The following is a 21730-nucleotide window of genomic DNA, read 5'->3' as shown; positions in this document are numbered from 1 at the left end:
CCCATTCATCATCGCTTTGTTAAACTCTGGTGTGTCCACGTGGCTCTTGGAGCTGCGACTGCCATGTTTTCTTAGCTTTGGCCCCCTCTCCTACCCTGGAGAGATGAATCTCTTTCTCTCTCTCTCCTATCTCGCTCTCTAATTTATGCACCTGGCTTCATAACCCTCTTGATAACCGAGTTTAGGCAACTCCCCCTACAGTCACAAGGGGGTCTTTACATTTAAAAATGATTGTTAATTAAGTAACACACATAGTACAACATTTGACTAATAAACAAAATTATACCAAGAAAAGTAAGCTGCCCTCTCAATTCCAGCCCTAAGCACCCGGGTGTCTCTCTGGTGTGTCACCCTAGGTTGTCAGTTTTACCCTCCCAGACTTTTGCTTTTCACGCAAAACTCTCCTGCTCAAGAACCCACAACGGCTCCCTATCTCCATGCCACTCCATTTTAATGCCCGACTCCCAAGAGCCTCCCTGCCAATATCCAGTCTCCTTTGCCACTTCTTCACGCAATGCTAGACAGCCCGTCTCATCATCAGGTAAACCACAGCAGGGTTAAATCCCTCCCATGACTTTACCTCTGCTGCTTATCCCATCTGGAGCGCCTTCCTACCCGACTCTTGTTTTGGAAGTATTGCCCACATCCTGCCCCCTCCCTGGCTTTCGAGGTGATTCTGGCCCCTTCGACCGCCCCGGCTGATGGCTCAGTCCCTGCCATGATGTCAGCCCTCTGGCCACCCACCATGTGCTTCCCGCCTAAGTCCTTCCAACAGGGTCTCCTGCTGTCTAAGCATCTGGAGCGCAGGAGCCCTACTGAATGCTTCCTCTGAATCCCACACCCTGCCTCGCCTCAGGGTACACGGGCCCCCACCCTCGGCTAACACAGGGCCTGGCATCGGGTCATCTCCATGATGATGTTTGTGGAGTGACTAAAGGAACAGAGAAAGGAATGAGCTCTAGGACGCCCTGTCCCCTTCTCTGTCCTGGGTGACAGCCTCCCTGTCACTGCTGGTGATGGCCAGAGCTCCCCCTTCACACCAACCACCGGGATCCCAGCAGAGGCCCACCCTCACCTGGCCCTCACCCTCACCTGGCACCCACACGGACTGCTCGGATGTGAAGTGCTCGCCTCTGACCACACGCCCTGAGACCCCTACCTCTCCTGCCTCGCCACATCTCCGGCCGCCGGCTCTCCGCCCCCTTTGCCGCTGGCCTCCTGGCCGGCAGCCCCTCAGGCCTGCCGACCTCCCGGCCTGGGCCCACGAGGGGCCGGGCTGCCCTCAGGCTCCCTGCCCCCAGGCCTCCGGCCACAGCTGGCTTCCCCGGGGAGCCTGAGCACACCAGCCACCACCTGGCAGCTGAGGAGAAGGGACACTGAGCCCGTCCACCGGGCCCACCTCGCCATGGCCCTCACGTGGCTCAGCAGCCCTTCTCCGTCCCCACCCCCACCCGGCAACTCACTCCACGAGCCAGAGGGCTGAGCCCCACGCTGCCTCCTCCGTCCCTCTGACACTCTCCCATGTAGCCGCCTCCCTCGGGATCTCAGACTCGGCCCCCAGGGCGTCTACCTCTTTGTTCTTGGTGACCTCAGATGCTCAGGACATCAGGGACCCCCTGTGGAAAACGCGAGCCTGAAACCCACAACTCCAAATCTGTCGTGGACATCACCACCCAAGTAACATACCAGCACCCCAAACTCAGCCTGCCAACGCCCAAATTCATCATGTTTCTTCCCAAGCAAGATTCCTGTCTCTTTCCTCAGCCGTGCTTGGCAGGGCCATCATCTGCTGGGCACCAAAGGTCAAAATTCCTGTTGCTTTGACTTCTTTCTTGAATAATAATGACAATGATCATCATTGCTAACGTTGATTGGACACTGTTACCAGCAAATCACTGTTCTAAGCATTTCGCTTACATTAATATATGTCTCTATTTATGTTTCTATGCTATTATTATCTAAACGGTCCCTGTTATTTCTATATTATCATCACACCCATTTTCCACAGAGGTCGACAGAGGCAGAGAGTTTAGGCCTGTGAGAGATGGAGCCAGCATGTGAAGCCAGAGAGTTTAGCAACAGAGCCTGCATTCAGCTGATCATTGTGTCACTGAGACCTTTGCAACTTCTCTCAAACCTCACTCTGCATACTCACTTCCGTCCTGCCACCCTTCTCCGGCCCTCTCTGCTTGGCTGGGTCACTTTATGGTGCCACTAGCCCATGTCCCCATCCCCAGCCTCCTGTCTATTAACTCACCCCTTGCTCTGCCAGCCGCGTGATCTCACTGAAGCAGAGCTTATGGGTCTCCCCGAGGAAAGACCCGAATCAAGGTGGGACCACCTACTGCCCAAGTCTCCGGCAGCCCTCTCCCTGTGTCTCAGCCCAGCCCCGTCTGCCAGCCCAGGACACCTTCCTCTCACCCCTCAACACTCGCGGCCCCCTCCTGCCTGTCTGCCCCCAGACCCTCACTAGTTCCCTCGCCCCTCAGCGCCCAGCTCGCGGGCCCCCCTCCTAACCACCAGTGGGATCTGCCAGGAGGGGGCCTTCCGGAGCATCCTTGGGGCAGCTTGTTCAACTGACACTGCTGCTGTGAACTGTGTCTGTGTCCCACCTTCTGCTTGTGACCCCAAACCAGCTCTGACCCTGGCTCCTAAAGCGAACCCAAGCCCTGGTCTGACTTTATCCGGGATGGGAGATGGAGGAAGCCTACTGTAGTGAGTGACAGCCTATCTCTTGGTGTCCAAAGACCTAGATTTGAATCCCAGCCCACCACTTACTCACAACGTGACCTTGACGTGTGACCTGACTTCTCCGAGCCTCCACGCACTGTCTCTAAGCAAGAGGTAATGATGCTCCCTTGCCAGGCTCATTCGAGGAGTATCACAGGGAGAAAGTGGCTAGCACAGTACATGGAACACAGCTGGTGCTTCATAAACGACAGCCAGTATATCTGCTGATGCTACTTCTCATCACAGGACAAGGCAACCGACAGGGGAGGAGAATCTGGCTCCCCGAGCAGCAGATACCTGCAGCTGGGCTGCTCTTGTCTAGCATACAATGCACAGTCTCCAGGGTACTTACTTGGTTCTGTCTGTTTCTCTGCCACATTTCAGAGTACCTAAAAAAGGCAGACATTTTCATCTCAATTAAAGAAATGAAAAGAGAAGCTGAAATCTGAGGTCAATGACGGCCTATTAGAGACCTGACTTTGGAAGATTATACCAGAGCCCCACCAAGGTGGGATTACCCACTATCCTAAGTGGGTAGAAAATCAAATTTTCTACAGAGTTCCTCCAGAGAGTTACTCAGAAATTGACCAGGCAGGATGTGATAGAAAAATAAATACAAAAACTGTTGACCAAATGGTTAATTTTCCAGTGCCTTGTGCACAAGGCTAGAGATGAAGGGAAGTCTAGGAGAGTCTGGACGAGCACCGCCAACAGAAACATCATGCAAGCCCCATAAGCAATTCAACATTTTTAGTAACCATATTACAAAGTGAAAAGAAATAGGTGAGTTTTCATGATATACTTCATTTGCTCCAATGTATCAAAAATAGAAAAATACTATCATTCCAACATATCCTCAATATAAGCCTTATTAATTAGATATTTTACATGCTTTCACACCAAGTCTTAGTAATGTGGTGTGTATTAGACAGGCACAGCACATCACGATTTGGACTCCCACTTTTTTTGTTTTGTTTTGTTTTATTGGTTCTTTTCTGAGTTGGAATCTCACTCTGTCCGTCCCCCAGGCTGGAGGGCAGTGGCATGCTCACGGCCACCGCAGCCTCAGCCTGTTGGGCTCAATATTCCTTCTGCCTCAGTCTTCCAAGTAGCTGGAACTACAGGCACACGTCACCATGCCTGGCTGATCTTTTGACTTATTGTAGAGATGAGGCCTTACTAAGTTGCCCAGACCGGTTTCGAATCCCTGGGCTCAGGCAATCCTCTCTCCTCAGACTCCCAAAGTGCTGGGATCACAGGTGTGAGCCACCGTGCCCAGTGGACTCCCACGTTTTGAATGCTCCAAAGCCACATGTGACTCGTGATGCCCACCCTGGACATGAAGGCAGTACCCACGCATGCACGCACACAAAAGGCATCAGCCCTAGCCCAGATCTTCACTAATGGTCCAGAAACCTAGTGGGCAGGGTTGACTAGAGCTCACAAAGTTGTCCATCAATGACAGTCATGCGGCTGGAGTTGTTAGTATTCGACTCTTTCCGAAGGCTCCATGCCAAATGCCTCACAATTTCCAGTTAATAACTTTAAGGTTGACATGCTTGCTGACATGTTTCTTTAGAACTATTTTTTTCCTCAGGTTATCCAGGGCTAACAGTATTGACTACTGAGCTAATTTCTCTACAATGAATGACCTGTGTGTGTTTAAAGTTAAATCAACCAAGTGTTCTGAAGTTTTATGGCACTCAGTGCAACCTCTCCTTAGTTCAGGCATCCTGGCTATAAGCCCGCAACAATATTGAGTGGAAAATGATTCTGGCTTTCTGAGAACCAACTTGTTAAGAAGACAATTAACTATAATATTGCTACTTGGAGATTTTAAATCTTTTTTTTTTTTGAGTTGGAGTCTCACGCTGTCGCCCAGACTGGAGTGCAGAGGCACACTCACAGCCACCACAGCTTCGACCTGCTGGGCTCAGGCAATCTTTCCGTCTCAGTCTTCCAAGTACACAGGCATATGCCACCACACTCGCTAATTTTTTATTTATTGTAGAGACAAGGTCTCACCATGTTGCCTAGGCTGGTCTTGAACCCCTGGACTCAGGCAATCCTCTCACCTCTGCATCCCAAAGTGCTAGGATTACAGGTGTGAGCCACCACTCCCAGTCTCAAATATCTTAACAACAAAAAAAATTAAGCTCTCAAAATATTTTCTGTATTGGGTAGTACCTCAAAACTTTCTTCAGATGCTTGTTATAACATTGGGTAAAGCCAACTGACGGTTAACCTATTACTTAGGGATCTCCATGGTATTTGCGATATAGAATATGAAAAGGGTCTCCTCAGGAAATTATATTCTAGTGCCTGTATCCCAAAATGATCCATGTCAGCATGGCTAAGAGGACTTTCTGCAACGATAGAATTACTCCACATTAGGGGTATCCAATATAGTAGCCACTAGCCAGAGGTAGCTACTGAACACTGAAAATATGACTAGTGTGACTAAAGAATGAACTTTCAACTTAATTTCAGTTAATTAAATTTTACCCTGAAATCATCACTAGAGGCTATCGGCTTCTATATCAAACAGTGCAGGTTGAGGGGAACCGAAATCTAGTTTGCAGACGTGATTCAAGACATGAGTGTGAAATGACACGGATCCTAGATGCTGTCACCCTGAAGAAAGCATCCTCTTCAGCATACCGTTGGGGCATAACAAGTTAGCCTACCAATATATATCCTGTGTGTGGCAAAGGCTGATATGAAAACTGCTAAGGCACCAAAAATATCGACTCTTCCAATTTACAACCTGGTCCATGTCTTTTGGGACTTGAGAGGGGTTCCTTGTCACCAGGAAAGAAGAGGCTGGGAACGGGTTGCCAGTTCTCCAAGCTGTATGGCTACCCTAAGGTCTCTGGGGCACTGAGAAAGGCTTGGGGAGTAACACCAGCATAACTGTTCCCCTCTTCAAGTCACTCAACTCAACAAAAACTCCTTTCCTACCTGACAGTCCCAGCTAGACATGTCAATTACATGCTATCAGATATGTCAATTAGAAAGATAGCAGTCAAGAGGAAAAGGTCTTTAGCAGACTGACTCGGAGACTAGAAGTATGACTATATGTTGAAGCAGACCCCAGATAAAAGGAGGCCATGGAACAGTCCAGGAGTCAACAGTCCTATAGGGCTCCCGTGGCCTGAGGATTCATTCCACCCTAAGATAATGCAGAATCTTTGGAGAAACCTGGCATGCTCATCAATCCCAGAAAACAAGTAAAACAGAAAAGATTCAAATGTCTAAAATTTCAAACTTTGTTTTCATCTTCTTTTTTACCTTTGAAAATCAGTTTGAAAACTGGTTTTTAAAAAAGCATACATACCGTTTCTATATAGCACAATACATGTTATAATTATGGCAAAAGGTGCTGCTATGAGGGGAAGCCTATGCCTCGAGTGAGCTGTAAAAAAAAAAAAGAAAAGAAAAGAAATTCAGTTAGCTGAAGTGATCAAAACAGACTGCTTTTTTGCAGACTCCTCCTTGCAATTTACTTACTTGCTAAAATTGATTAGAAATCCTCAAAACAATACCCATAGCAGATCTTCTCAAACATGAGCATAGTGGTGAAAAATCAGTCACCCAACATGCACGCCCCCTGGTTCAGCTCTTACACAGTCAACAAGTGTCCTATCTGCAGCCTATTCAGTGCCATGATTTTGCATTTTTATGCTTTTTGTTGGTGACTTCACTGTTTAAAATGGCCCCCAAGCATAGTGTTAGTGCTGACTGGTGTTCCTAAGTGCAAAAAGGCTGTGATGAGCCTCGTGTCACTTAAGAGTTATATAGCACCATTGGCTAGGAGTTCAACATTGATGAACCAACAATATATAACAGAAATATTTTTAGTTTCTTTTCAAATGTCTAACATTTCAACCATTGGGCCCAAAGAGCATGCAAATTGCTATTGGATTGGCTCTTAATTCTAGAACATTTCAGTGGACAGAATAGGAAATACATAATTTTTTAAAAAGATAAAATATACTAGGGGGTCATGCTGGCATTATGTTGAGTCCCATTATTTGCCAAGATTCAACATTTTTGTTTACCTTAGGAAGAGCAATTTCATATGGTTCAAATTAATACTTCCAAATAAATCCAGGACTACAGTTTTTACTTAATCTGATCACTCTTACATCTGAATCTCCTTTCATGCCAAACATCTCAATATTCATTGACACCAATACAACAATTCATTTGCTTTTTCCCAAAATATATGCACAACAGTCTCCAAATACCAACATTTCCACCAACTATATGGTTATTAAACACAGGTTACAGTTTTTTTCCTTGCAGTTTTTATCCTTAGAGTATATCCTCAGGAAACACACAACTAAATTACTATGTTTTAAAAACACTTGGAAAGCTTTCTCTGTTTGGGATTTTTCCATCAACTTGATTCACAGTTCAGCACATTAGTTCCATTTGGCTTTATATATATACACACACACACACACATTTATTTTTTTAGGTTCACAGCAAAATTGAAGTTACAGAAATTTTACATAGCCATCCTGCTCCTACACATTCATAGCCTCTCCCAGTATCAACATTTCTTACCAGAGTGGTACATTTTTTTGTAATTATTGACGTTCTTTTTAATCCTGAATAACATTCCACTGTCTGTATGTACCACAGTCTATGCGTATTTATCCATTCACCGACTGAAGGACATCTTGGTTGCTTCCAGATTTTGCCAATTGTGAATAAATTTGCTATAAACACACATGTGCAGGTTTTTATGCAGACACAGGTTTTTAACTCCTTTGGGTAAATACCAAGGAACATGATGGCTGGATTGCATGGCAAGAGTACACAGTTTTGTAAGAAACTGCCAAGCCATCTTCCAAGGTGGCTGTACCGTTTTGTATTTCCACCAGCAACACATGAGGATTCTTGTTGCACCACATTCTAACCAGCATGTGGTGCTGTCAGTGTTCCAGATTTTGGCCTTTCTGACGGATGTGAAGTGGCATCTCATTGCTGGTTTAATTGTATTTCCCCAATGACATACTCGTAGGATGTGGTGCATCTCTTCATGTGCCTATTTACTGTCTGTCTATCTTCTTTGGAGAGGTGTCTGCTAAGGTCTTGGCTCATTTTTATATTAAGTTATTTGTGTTCTTGTTGTTGAGTTTTTAAAGTTTTTTGTATATTTTGGATAACAGGCCTTTATTGGATGTCTTTTGCTCATATTTTCTCCTACTCTGTGGCTTGTCTTCTTATTCTCTTGAAATAATCTTTCACAGTGAAGAAGTTTTTAATTTTAATGAAGTATAGCTTATCAAGTATTTTTCTTTTTCTTTTTTTTTTTTTTGAGTTGGAGTCTCACTCTGTCGCCCAGACTGGAGTGCAGTGGCCATTCCCAGCCACCGCAGCCTCGACCTGCTGGGCTCCGGCGATCCTTCCGCCTCAGCCTTCCAAGTAGCTGGAACTACAGGCGCGTGATACCACGCCCGGCTAATTTTTGATTTATTGTAGAGATAAGGTCTTGCCAAGTTGCCCAGGCGGGTCTCAAACCCACGGGCTCAGGTGATCCACTTACCTTGGCCTCCCAAAGTGCTGGGATGACAGGCTGAGCCACCAAGCCCGGCCAAGTATTTTTCTTTCTTTCTTTTTTTAAGTTGACATCTCACTCTGTCACCCAGGCAGGAGTGCAATGGCACGCTCACAGCCACTGCAGCCTCAACCTGCTGGGCTCAGGTGAGTCTTCCGCCTCAGCCTTCCAAGCAGCTGAAACTGCAGGCATGTGCCACCACACCTGGCTAATTTTTCTTGATTTATTGTAGAAATGAGGTCTCACCAAGTTGCCCAGGCTGGTCTCGAATCCCTGAGCTCAGGCAATCTTGCCTTCTCCTCCCAAAGTGCTAAGATTACAGACGTGAGCCACTGCACCTAGCCTCAATTATTTCTTTCATGGATCATGTCTTTGGTGTTGTATCTGAAAGTCATCACTATATCCAAGGTCATTTAGGTTTTCTTTTATGTTATCTTTCAGAAGTCTGCAGTTTTGCATTTTACATTTAGGTCTATGATCCATTTCGTGCAAAATTTTGTGAAGGGTATAAGGTCTGTGTTTAGATTTTTTTTTTTTTTTTTTTTTGCATGTAGATGTCCAGTTGTCATAGCACTATTTGTTGGAAAGACACTCTTTTCTCTATTGTATTGCTGTTGTCCCTTTGTCAAAGATCACTGACATATTTATGTGGGTCTATTTCTGAATTCTCTATTCCATTCCACTGATCTACTTGTCTATTATTCCACCAACACTACACTGTCTTGATTTCTGTAGCTTTATAGCAAGTCTCAAAGTTGGGTAGTATCAGTCCTCCAACTTTGTTCTTCTCCTTCAATATTTTGTTGGTTATTCTGGGTCTTTTGCCTGCCCATTTAACTTTAGAATCAGTTTGTTAATATTCACAAAATAACTTGCTGGAATTTGAGGTAAGAATGCATTGAAGCTATAGATTAAGTAGGACAGAACTGAAATCTTGGCAATATTGAGTTTTTCTACCCATGAATATGGAATATCTCTCCATTTATTTAGTTCTTTGATTTTGTTCATTAGAGTTGTGTTGTTTTCCTCATATAGCTCTCATATATATCTTGTTAGATTTATACTGATTTATACCTAAGTATTGCATTTTGGGGGTACTAATATAAAATGGTATTTTGTTTTAATTTCAAATTCCACTTGTTTATAACTGATAAATAGGCAAGTGATTGACTTGTTTATTAACCTTGTATCCTGCGACATTGCCATAATTGCTTATTAGTTTCAGGAGGTTTTTTTGTACGTGTGTGTTAATTCTTTTGGATTGTCTATATAGATGGTCATGTCCTCTATGGACAAGAACTTTTATTTTTTTCCTTTCCGATCTGTATACCTTTTATTTCATTTTCTTGTCTTAATGCATTAGCTAGTACTTTCAGTACAATGTTGAAAAGAAGTGGTGAGAAGAGACATCCTTGTTTTATTCCTGACCTTAGTGGAAAATCTTCAAGTTTTTCACCATTACAGATGATGTTAGCTGTAGGTTTTTTGTAGATATTTGTTATCAAGTTAAAAAGTTCCTCTCTATTCCTAGTTTACTGAGAGTTTTATCATAAATGGATGTTGGATATTGTCAAATGCTTTGGTACAATCATGTGATTTTTTTCTTTTTAGCCTGTCAGTGTGATGGATTACATTAATTGATTTTCATACACTGAACCAGTCTTGCATACCTGAGATAAATCCCACTTAGTCACGACGTATGTCTTTTTATATACACTGTAGAATTAGATTTGCTAATTAGATTAGTTTCCATGTGTTGTCTTTGTCTGGTTTTAGCATTAGGATAATGCTGGCCTCATAAAATGAGTTAAGAGCTACTATCTCCTGGAAAAGATTATAGAGAACTGATATAGTTTGTTTTTCTTAAGTGTTTGGTAGAACTCACCAATTATCAAATTTGTGGGCATAAAGTCGTTCTTCGTATTCCTTGATTATCCTTTTAATGTCCATGGGATCTGTACTGATGCCTCCTCTTTCATTTTGATATTAGTGTCTGTGTCCTATTTTTTTCATGGCCTGGCCACAGGCTTATCAGTTTTATTCATCTCTCCAAAGAACCAGTCTTTGATTTTGTTAATTTTCTCCATTGAATTTCTGCTTTCAGTTTCATTGATTTCTGCCCTAATTCTTATTATTTCTTTTCTTCTACTTATTTTAGATTTAGGTAACTCTACCTTTTCTGCTTCTGATGGTGAAAACTTTAATGATTGATTTTAGTTTTTATTTTCTAATATACACTTGTATAAAAAAGCACTGCTTTCACTGCATCTCACAAATCTTGATAAGTTGTATTTTCATTTTCTTTAACTTCAAGATTTTTCATAAGATTTCTTCTTTGATTCATTTGTTATTTAGAAGTGTGTCATTTGAATACAATGCATATTATTTGAGTGATGGGTACCCTAAAGTCCTGACTTGACCACTACACAATCTATGTGTGTAGGAAAATTGCACGTGTACTCCCCTTTATAAACAAGCAAACAAATAAGTCAAAGTATGTTGTTTAATTTCCATGTATTTTGGAATCTTTTAGCTATCTTTCTGTTATTTATTTCTAGTTTAATTCCACTGTGGTCTGAAAGTAAACACTGTATAATTTCTACTCTTTTCAATAGGTTGTGTTTTATGGCATAGAATACAGTATATCTTGGTATGAACTCGAAAGAAAATATATTCTGCTATTATTGAATGAAGTCATCTATAAATGTCCATTATATTTAGTTGATTGACAGTGTTGATGAGTTTATGCTTTTACTGATTTTTTGCTTGCTGAAGCTGTACATTTCTGATAGAGGGGTTTTGAAGTTTACAGCTATGATAGTGGATTCATCTATTTCTCCTTGTAGTTATTTCAGTTTTTGTCTCGTGTAGTTTGACACTCTGTTGTTAGGTGAAAATATATTAAAAATTGTTATGTTTCCTTGGACAATTGACACCTTTCTCATTGTGCAATACCTATCTTTATCACTGATAACTTTCCTTGCTTTGAAGTATGGTGCATCACAGTAATTAATATAGCTACTTAGCTTTCTTTTTAGTATAGTATGTTTTTCTCCACCCATTTACTTTTAATCTATATATGCTTTTATGTTTAAAGTGGGTTTATTATAGACAAAATATTGTTGCATCTTGGTTTTTGATCCACCTTGACTATCTCTGTCTTTTAATTGGTGCATTTAGACCACTGATATTCAAAGTGATTGTTGATAAATTTGTACTAATATCGGCCATGTTTGTTACTGTTTTCTATGTGTTACCCTTGTTCATTTTCCCTGTTTTTGTCTTCCACTCTTCTTCTGCCTTTTGTGATTTTAATATCCTTACATTTTTAATATAAAAAATATTTTCATAGGAGAGAGAGAGAGATATACATACACACACACCAAACACACGTATATACTTGTATCTCCCCCTTATTGAATACATTTTAGCATATGATACCAGTTTACATATAATATATAATTTTCTCCATTTTGCTTTGACACTTAAAATTATACATTTGCAATCATTCCATAGCATCTGTGGAGAAGTTTCTCATTGTTGTTTATGGCTGCATAGGCTATACCGTGTGGATTAACTCCATTTTATTCCATCAATTCCCTCTTGGTAAACTTTTGAGGAGTTGCCACCAGACTTTTGCTATCACAAACAGTCCTTCAATGCAGAAAGTCTTGTACATAGTCTTTTTGAATTTTTAGGAGGGACTCCTAGAAATGGCATTGCTGATTTAAAAGTAAATATGCATATAATTTTGCTAGGTATTGATAGATCACTCTCCATAGGGACTGCATTACTCTGTATTCCTACCTGCACTGTATGAGAAAACCTGCTTCCCCATAACCAGGCCAACACAGAATGCTGAGTAAGGTATTTCAATTAACTTATTGAATCTTCCCTGATTCCTTCCATTTATTTTATGGTATAATCAGAGGGTGCTTTTTGGAGACTTTACCTTGAGGCCCTTTAGTGACTTATTCCCGGGGGGTAACACAACATCCACCCCAGCTATGGCAGAAAGACCTTCTGGTCGACCTCAGAACAAATCATTCTGCATAACTTCAGGTTGGAGCTGAACAATGCTTCTTTGATGTGTTTGGTCCATAACAGTAGATACCAGTTGGAAAGCTGGTTCTCTGAAGAATATCCTCTTGCCTACTCCTTCAAACAGGAGCCCTCTCCCTGGGCTCCCCTTTAGAGTCTATGCCAATGTGGAGGGTCTTAGGTCATCCTACTTCTTCCCAGCTATTATCTAGAACAGAATGGCAAAGTCCCTTGGTTTATTTTGCCTGGAGAGAACCTTTGACTCTCAAAGGTCCTCAGATTTTCTTTTTTTTTTTTTCCTTCCACAACCAAACATATAACTGGCCTATTTGGCTAGGCTTCTTCTTCCTTAAAGCTCAGGAATCTGGTCCCTGTCCTCATCCACCCTCAAGGTCTGTCATCAGTGACCTCCCAACTGCCAAATCTACAGCTTATTCTATATCATTTCCCTTAAACCGTTGGTTTACTATGTTATACTAAGCGTCTTCTCTTGACATTTTCCTTCTTTGCTTCCTCTACATAAATAATAACTAACAATTTTACATGACTAACCATCATCAACACCCTTTCCCATACATTATTTCATTTAATTTCCTCTGCCCGGCCGGGCTCGGTGGCTCAGCCTATAATCCTGCGCTTTGGGAGGCTGAGGTGAGTGGATTGCCTGAGCCTGCGGGTTCGAGACCCGCTTGAAAAACTTGTCAAGACCTCATCTCTACAATAAATCAAAAATTAGCCAGGCGTGGTAGTGCGCGCCTGTAGTTACAGCAACTTGGAAGACTGAGGCGGAAGGAGCGTCGGAGCCCAGCAGGTCGAGGCTGCGGTGGCCAGGAGCGGCCACTGCACTCCAGTCTGGGAGACAGAGTGAGACTCCAACTCAAAAAAAATCAATAAATAAATACATTTCCTGCCCTTGTAAAGCAGTATTGTTATCCCCATTGTTTAGATAAGAGAGCCGAAACTTAGAGAGGCTTCAAAGCATGTCATCATCCACATTCACACTGCCAGTAGGCAATCAAATCAGGTCTAGGACCCAGGTCTTCCTGCTCTAAATCCCGTGTTCTCCTGTATACTGGGTTCTCTCCTGCCAATCTGCATTTTCTGATTTGTGTAAGTCTATCCAAGTTCAGATGCTGCCATAAACCAGCCTCTGCCTTCTGCCCTTGAGGAAGCTATTTCACCTCTTTGAACATCTGTAGCAAGGGCATAAAACCTCCATGCTATCTACTCTCACAGTAGATAAGGAGGAATAAATTGTAGTGCATGATACAAATTCAAGAAATAATTGCTCACTGGTTTTCCTTCCACCGAACAATGCCTTGATCTGCAACTTTCAAACATTTACCAACTGAAGTAAATTTCAAATTTTGAATTATAATTCCTCATCTTGGAGTCATCTTACTTCCATCCACTTCACCAATACAGCAAGGAAGACATAAGTGCTTTGAGTGGATGTCAAATCCTGGCTTTGCTCTTAATAAATGTGTGTATTTGGTCAAGTGACTTAAGCCCTTGCATCTCAGATTCCTCCTTTATAATATACACACCCTTGAGTTGGAGTGAATTAAATGCAATGCATTTATGCAACTCATTTAGGAGAGTTTGTCATAGGGCAGGCCTTCATAAGTATTAGTTTATTTTTCCTGATATGGCATAAGGCAGACAAGAACCCTGTCTTCAATCTTAAGTGTCTCTAAAACTCTTCTTTAGCTTGTAAGGTTTTAACTCGTTAATAACTCACCCCACTTCTGGGTTGTGATGATGGTATGCCAGTAGATCTCATTACTAAAATGGCCATAAACCACAAAAAGCCATCGTTAGACAAAATGTTACAAGAAACATGAAATAAGGGGGTAAAAAGTTAAGTTACATCCTGTCAAAACCTATATTCATAAACTTGGTAGTTTTCACTAGCTGACTTTCATAAATAAATCAACATTTTTTAAAAGTTTGATTTATTTTGAGATATATACAAAGTCAGGATAGGCACCGTGGGAAAAAAATTCAAGAATTCTAGAATTCAAAAATTTAAAATGTTTCCCTCCTTTTTAAAGAGTTCATCCAGGCAACAATCTAGGAATAGCCATCTAGGAAACACAAACTCCAGAGAAATAGGGTCAGAGTTCCAAAGTTAAAAGCCAAGATTTCATTTTATGGGCAGAAAAAAAGAAATGCAGTAAGATTACAACATTTTTTATACAGGGCTGATTTATGAGTTATAACAATTTAATTAGTTATAGCTTGTTTTCTTTTCCTTATAGCTCTTTAAAATTTCCTTTCCAATTTAAGAGAGTATATTTAACATTCCATCATGAAGTCTGTGTGAGAAAGGTAAGAGGGAAGGTAATCTAAAATGAAGATCAAAGATCTAAATTTTAATTCTATTTCCATTATGTAAATGATGTTAGGGACGTTTGTGAATAAGTCAACATTTTTTAAAGGTCTGATTTATTTTGAGACATACAGAGTCAGGATGGAATCATGGAAAAAACCCTAGAATTCAAAGATCTAAATTTTCCTCCCCATTTAAAAGAGTCTATTCAAGCAACACTATCCCCCCTAGTTGAACCTGTCACCTCATTCTTAAAAGGTAAACACCAACAATTATTTGGCCAGTCTGAAATGGTAGCGGTGAGCAACAAATGAGGCAGGTATTTGGAAGAGATTGCTACAGAATAGCAGGCTAGTCTAATGCGTCATTAATCAAGCATTAGGAAGTTTGGATGAGAAATCAAAACCCGAAATTGTGAGTTCTAGTATTGGACTGTTCCACCTTTGTAGGTTTGTATCTGTTACGATGCATGTGCTTATACACAAAAGCATTAAAAACTCACCATGGGGAAAAACAGATCCTAGACTTCAACTGGTGAGAAGAACCATCATGATACTGAGTTCAGCTCCTGGTTGGCAGAGAAGGAAAAGATCCTCCCGCATTTGGTAAGCAGAGGCCAGTGGCAGAACCTGACGTAGGTCTCGCACGTCAGCATGGCTCTAGGACTCAAACAGCCTAAGAACTGTACGGCAATGGACTGGGTAATGTGAACCATCAGCTTGCGGGAAAACGTAAAAGAAGGATGAATCACCACTATTTAACCATAAAACGTGTGAGTTTCAAATTAATGACACCTATTTTAAACCAATGAGCGAAGCATCATGATGATGATCTCCCACCCCAGGATTTCCAGGGAAGGGCATCTCACTTGGGTATTCAATTCTAGTAGCAAAGGGAAGATGAAAACGGTGCAAGGGCAAACCCTTGAGAATTTCCTACATGTTTTCATCTAATTCTACAGAGCGATCTAATTCAGAAATTATTTCCTTCAAGTATTTTGTCTCTTGGCATACCCAGAGTTTTTCAAGATTTCGGCCTGCTTGCTCTTTCTGTATATGTCTTCTTCCTGTGTTGGTTATGTGTAGTACACACATTCCAAAACCCAAAAGCACACAGGCTTTACTTTTTGTCATTCCCTCTAGCAACGATCTGCTATTACAATAAACTGCATTTCTATACTGTATGCCTTGGGCATTATGCAACACCCAAAAGGAAGAACTAAGAAAGGAGTGTTTGCTCCAAGCATAACAACTATTATTACTATGCAGCTAGTTTTAAAAACTTCTTGCAATTGTGTGACTTGTGCACATGGTGCTGTTTTGAGTGACACCTCTGTGGGTTTGGTGTTTTCTCTGTCTCAGGGACCAGATCCATCCATTACAAATTAGAACTCATTTTGCACTTTTTCTGGAAAAACGCATTTGCCTTCTCAAGAAGTTACTCTGCTGTGTCTGAAAATAATATGATAACTTTAATAGCTTTATGTCATTGTTTAGAAAGTTTTCAGAAAAGACAACACACAGGATATGGAAGACGGCTCATCAGTTAAACATTTCCCATGTTCATCATATTTACTAATTTCCCTTTTCTGTTTCAGCTGCTTGTTCAGAAAAAAATTTCATTCCTAGACTCACTCTGTCCCAGTCCAAAGAGATTTATATTCTCTCTTTGCCCTGGAATCCTGTTCACTATTTATAATTATCACATTATTCTGAATTATAGTATTTACTATTTCATCTCTTCCTTTATGTTTTAATAAGCCACTTCAAATCACTGATCCTTTGGCCAGTTACACTGGAGATATACTGTCAAAAACAGATAATAAAAATTGTAAATGTAAATAATACCTAAACAACCCAAAAAAGCCATAGCCAAGACAGATTGTCATGTAATTAACTTAGTGTTAGCCTAAAGAAATACATCCAATGCATGTTCATGTAGCCCATGTGCAACCTTTAAGAACACAGTGATTATTATTAAAGACATTATTCTCAAGTAGCAATATTCATAGTTAACACCATGGACACTGGAACTAGATGGCCTCGATTCAAAACCAGGCGTGGCCGCTTACTAACTGTTGACCTTGGGTAAGCAACTTAAACTCCTTGTGTCTTGGTTTCTTGTTATAAGATAGGGACACATACTAGTACCCAATTCACAGGGTTATATGAGGATGGATGTGAAGACTGAATTAATTAACACATATTATAATGGTGCTCAACACGGGGAGTGCTGATGTTACCTTTGTATCTACAATGGGGTTTCTATGAAAATCGTAACCCATTTTACTTATTTATTTATTTAGTAGGAGCCTCGCTCTGTTATTTCATTTATTTATTTATTTATTGAGTAGGAGTCTCACTCTGTTATCCAGGTTACAGTGCAGTGGCACGCTCACGGCCACAGCAGCCTCAACCTGCTAGACTCAAGTGATCCTTCTGCCCCAGCCTTCCAAGTAACTGGAATTACAGGCGCATGCCACCATGCTCGGTTAATTTTTATATTTATTGTAGAGACGAGGTCTTGCCAAGTTGCCCAGGCTGGTCTTGAACCCCTGGACTCGGGTAATCCTCTCGCCTCATTCCCCTAGGTGATGGGATTACAGGTGTGAGCCACCATATCCGGCCTCATCTTACATGTTAAACTTGTGAACCTTCTGTTAGCCACCTGTGGTGTGACAGAGCTGTATATACAAAGTAGACTCCAAATACCGAAGAAGCTGAGAAGCCAAGGAAGGCACAGATAAATCTAGCTCATTGGTGTGAGATGATTTATTGGGGAAACTTATAAACAGACGCATGATCCTGAGTGGCTGCAAGACAGGAAGGTCTCTGCACTGCAATCCCCCAGACCCAAGACTTATATCTTGGGGAAAGAGCATACGGGCAGTGGAAGGGATGTGTAGGCCACTGCTGGCATCACAGCCTCTGGTTTCCGCAACTACAAGGATTGTTTTGGAGGAAACTTACAATGACTAGGGGTTCTTACAGAAAGAGTAATACATTAACTCAACATTTTGGAGGCTTTCCTGGACTTGGGGTTAGTCAAAAGTTATACATGGTGGATTAGCATTGAAAATAAAGTCATTCTTGTCCCGCAAACCACCAGGGGTCTTAAACCCCACTTGTAAATATCATCTCTGCCATGACACATACAGTTATTTACTCACCTCTGCTTGAGACGCAGGCTGCCAAAATGATTGATGATGCATTTCTGGATAATGGATTTTTGACAATACACTTTACTTCCTGTCTAAGATCAGTTCCTATCTTAAAAGATATTTCAGCTATGGAGATATTTTTACACTGTTCTGAAGAACAATCCCATGAGTACGTTATGAGTTGTGGATGGCGGTTGTGATGCTCCAGAGTGCTGCAGCGGATTGTAATGTTTCCATTAGCCGATGTGCAATTGAGTGTAGGAGGTGGAAGAGGCTCTGGGGGAAGAAAAGTGATATATTTAGCATAGAAAAAGAATATTGAGACTTCATCTGCAAATGTATGAAGAGCCCCTGACTTCCTGATGAGTTTGAGAAGGCGGGCAGAACACCTTCTTGAACATCCAGGGGAGCAAATTCTCTCTTCTGCTGGGTCAGACTTCCCAGTCGGCCCCGAATCCCTGTCCTCAATTCTGAAATCAAAAAGGTTCTGAAGGCCGAAAGATTTTTCCCAAGTTGGTAGCAAAGTCATTTAGCTGAAAATCCTGATCTGAATTAACGAGGATTTACAGTCTTTATTTTCTCACTTCAAATATTCATTATTATGATTTTTATGTTTCGCCACAAAAAAATTCTTGTGCTTGACCATAGGGTGTTCCCTGTAACTAAGATGGGTACTTAATATGGAAGGAAGAAACATGCTGGACTACCTTTTCAACATGTAAAAAAAAATTAATTCCATGACATATCTGACTCAAAGGTTTTGTAAAATGTTCTGTGGAGCTACACAGAGCCCCGCAGGACGCTGCCCAGTGGCTAAGCTGGCCCTGCTGACAGGGGTGTGGCATGTGACAAAGATCTGCCAGTGCAGAGGCCTCACACTCAGCCTTCCTCTAGGAAGCACCTCCTACCAGCTAAGGCAGCCTGGACCTACAGGGACAGGTTAGCACGTTCATAGGTCACATTACGCCATGGTTAACCTCTAAAACCTCTGTGTTAAGTAGTTTGTCCTATTAGTCATTTATTTGTTAATTCATATTCCTTCTTGCATTTCAACTTTCCACCATCAATGAATCAAAGAGACTTGAGGAAGCATGCAAAAATATAAACAATAGACTGCAATGGTCATGGCAGCATTTGGATAATAAAGCATTAATACGTTATAAACATCTACTAAAAAGGATATAAAGGTAAATTAAGGATCACGAACATAGTGGAATAGTACATTGTCATTTAAAATGGTGTTTTCTCCAAGAGAATCTGTCAAGGACCTACTTTCACTGATAAAGGACTCTGGCAAAGTCTCGGGGGTACAAAATAAATGTGCAAAAGACAGATACATTCTTATACACCAACAACAAGCGGGTAGAGACCCAAATAAAAAGCACAGTTCCATTCACAATAGCCACACACACAAAAAAGAAATACCTTGGCATCTTCCTAACCAGAGAAGTGAAAGACCTTTACAACGAGAACTACAAAACACTGCTCAAAGAAATCCAAGAAGACACAAATAAATGGAAAAATATTCCATGCTCATGGACAGGAAGAATCAACACTGTTAATTACCAAAGGCAATTTACAGATTCGATGCAATACCCATTAAATTACCAGCAACATTCTTCTCAGACCTGGAAATGACAATACAGAAATTCATATGGAAACATATACGACTACAAAGAGCCAAAACAATCCTCAGCAAAAGAAACAAGGCAGAAGGTTCCAAACTTTCAGACTTTAAATTTTACTATAAGGCTACAATAATCAGCCTAGTATGGGTACAAGAATAGGCATATAGACCAATGGAACAGGATAGAGATTCTGGAAGCAAAACCTCAATTTCTCAACCAACTCATCTTTGACAAAGCCTCCACCAACAACCACTGGAAAGAGGAGAATCTACTTAGTAAATGGTGCTGGGAAAACTGGCTGACCACAGGCAGAAGATTGAAGCAGGACCCCTACTCATCATCATACACACAAATCAACTCTAAATGGATTAAAGACCTAAGTGTAAAACCTCAAACTATAAGAACCTTAGAAAACGCAGGGGACACCCTTATGGGAATTGGAACTAGCAACCAATTTCTGATCGAAACACCAAGTATCCAGCTAAGATGGACAAGAGGAACCTCACCAAACTGAAAAGCTTCTGCAAAGCAAAAGAAACACAGACTGGGAAAAAATATTTGCCAACTGTATATCCTACAAAGGTCTAACATCCAGGATTTATAAGGAACTCAAATGCACCAAAAGGAAAAACACAAACAGCCTCATCAAAATGTGGGCAAAAGACATAAACAAACACTTCTTAAAAGAAGATAGATGGGCAGCCAACAGACACATGAAAAAGTGCTCAGCCTCACTAATCACCAGAGAAATGCAAATCAAAACCACACTGAGATACCACCTAACCCCTGTAAGAATGGCCATCATTAACAAAACGAACAACAACAGATTCTGGCTAGGATGTGGAGAAAAAGGAACACTTCTACACTGCTGGTGGCAATGCAAACTAGTGAAACCTCTTTGGGAAACAGTGTGGCAATTTCTAAAAGAACTATACATTGCCTTTCCATATGACCCAGCAATCCCCCTACTGAGAATATACCTGGAGGAACTCAAATCATTCTACAAAAAAGATACCTGCATATGCATGTTTATTGCAGCACTATTCACAATAGCAAAAACATGGAACCAACCGTGTCGCCCATTGAAACTGGACTGGATTAAAAAAATGTGGTACATATATACAATGGAATATTACACAGCCATAAAGAAGGACAAACATATGGAATTAGCAGCAACTTGGGTGGATTTACAGTCGATCATACGCAGTGATCTATATCACAGAAACAAAGAACAGAGTACCATATGTTCTCACTCACAAGCGGACCCTAAATATCTATCATAATACTATAAGAAAGGGATTGGCAGTAGAGGGATACTGCTGCAGTCGGGGGAGGGAGGGGACACAACATGAATAAGGGTATCTTATTTCAAACCAGGCAAATTGGGGACCAAAGGGAGGCCCAAACTTTACCTGTACAATGGCCACCTGTACACCTAATGCTGAATTGTACCCCACATCTTTAAAATAATAATAATAGTAATAATAATAAAGAAATGTTGAAGTTCCAATTTTTTTTTTACTTTCTTATTTTTATTTTTGAGTAAGAGTATCATTCTGTCACCAAGGTTGGAATGCAGTGGCACACACATGGCCACCGCAGCCTTGACCTGCTGAGTTCAGGCGATCCTTCCACCTCAGCCTTCCAAGTAGCTAGAACCACAGGCAGGCACCACCATGTCCAACTAATTCTCTGACTTACTGTAGAGATGAGGTCTCCCCAAGTTGCCCAAGCTGGTCTCGAACCCCTGGGCTCGGCCTCCCAAAGTGCTGGGGTTACAGGCATGAGCCTCCACACCCAGCCTAAAATTTTTTAAAAGGTGTTTATATCATCTTCCCATCCATATTCCCCTCCTCTTGAATTCTTTCTTGCTCAATAAAATAATGTCATCCGCCCGCCTAGTTAGAGACCAGATTCACACACTGACTTCCCTTCCTACCTGGGGATTCCTCAGTTTTTAAGTTTAATCTAGCTCACATAACTCCTTATATGCTGCCTTAAGGTTTTCTTGAACTAAAACAACTTTCACTTATTTTTTTAAGCAATAGAAATCTTTATCCAAATTAAATCTTTCTTTTTTTTTGAGTTGGAGTCTCACTCGGTCGCCCAGACTGGAGCACAGTGGCCGCTCCCGGCCACCGCAGCCTCGACCTGCTGGGCTCCGGCGATCCTTCCGCCTCAGCTTTCCAAGTAGCCAGAATTACAGGTGCGTGCTACCATGCCCAGCTAATTTTTAAATTTTTATTGTAGAGATGAGGTCTCGCCAAGTT

The 21730-nt window shown here is 41.5% G+C and overlaps 1 protein-coding gene across 3 annotated transcripts in view; it reads right to left on the bottom strand.

Annotated features, from left to right (window-relative positions):
- The window catches only part of CD58 (CD58 molecule), a 32932-nt gene that overhangs the window by 2681 nt on the left and 8521 nt on the right, over positions 1–21730 (bottom strand). Inside the window, exons 3-5 of one of the 3 annotated variants that reach the window (XM_008073517.2) lie at positions 17842–18108; positions 6068–6145; positions 3083–3119 (exon numbers count right to left, since the gene is read on the bottom strand). In XM_008073517.2, the coding sequence (XP_008071708.1) occupies positions 3083–3119; positions 6068–6145; positions 17842–18108 (382 nt within the window). Of the gene's footprint in view, positions 1–3082; positions 3120–5497; positions 6146–17841; positions 18109–21730 lie in introns of those variants that run through there. The other 2 variants (XM_008073518.2, XM_008073516.1) reach the window with 2 other exon arrangements.

Source organism: Carlito syrichta, unplaced genomic scaffold, assembly GCF_000164805.1.
Source record: "Carlito syrichta isolate Samal-C Ts95f unplaced genomic scaffold, Tarsius_syrichta-2.0.1 Scaffold315923, whole genome shotgun sequence".
In the NCBI taxonomy this organism is placed as follows: domain Eukaryota; kingdom Metazoa; phylum Chordata; class Mammalia; order Primates; family Tarsiidae; genus Carlito; species Carlito syrichta.
This window is presented reverse-complemented; position numbering and strand designations above follow the sequence as displayed.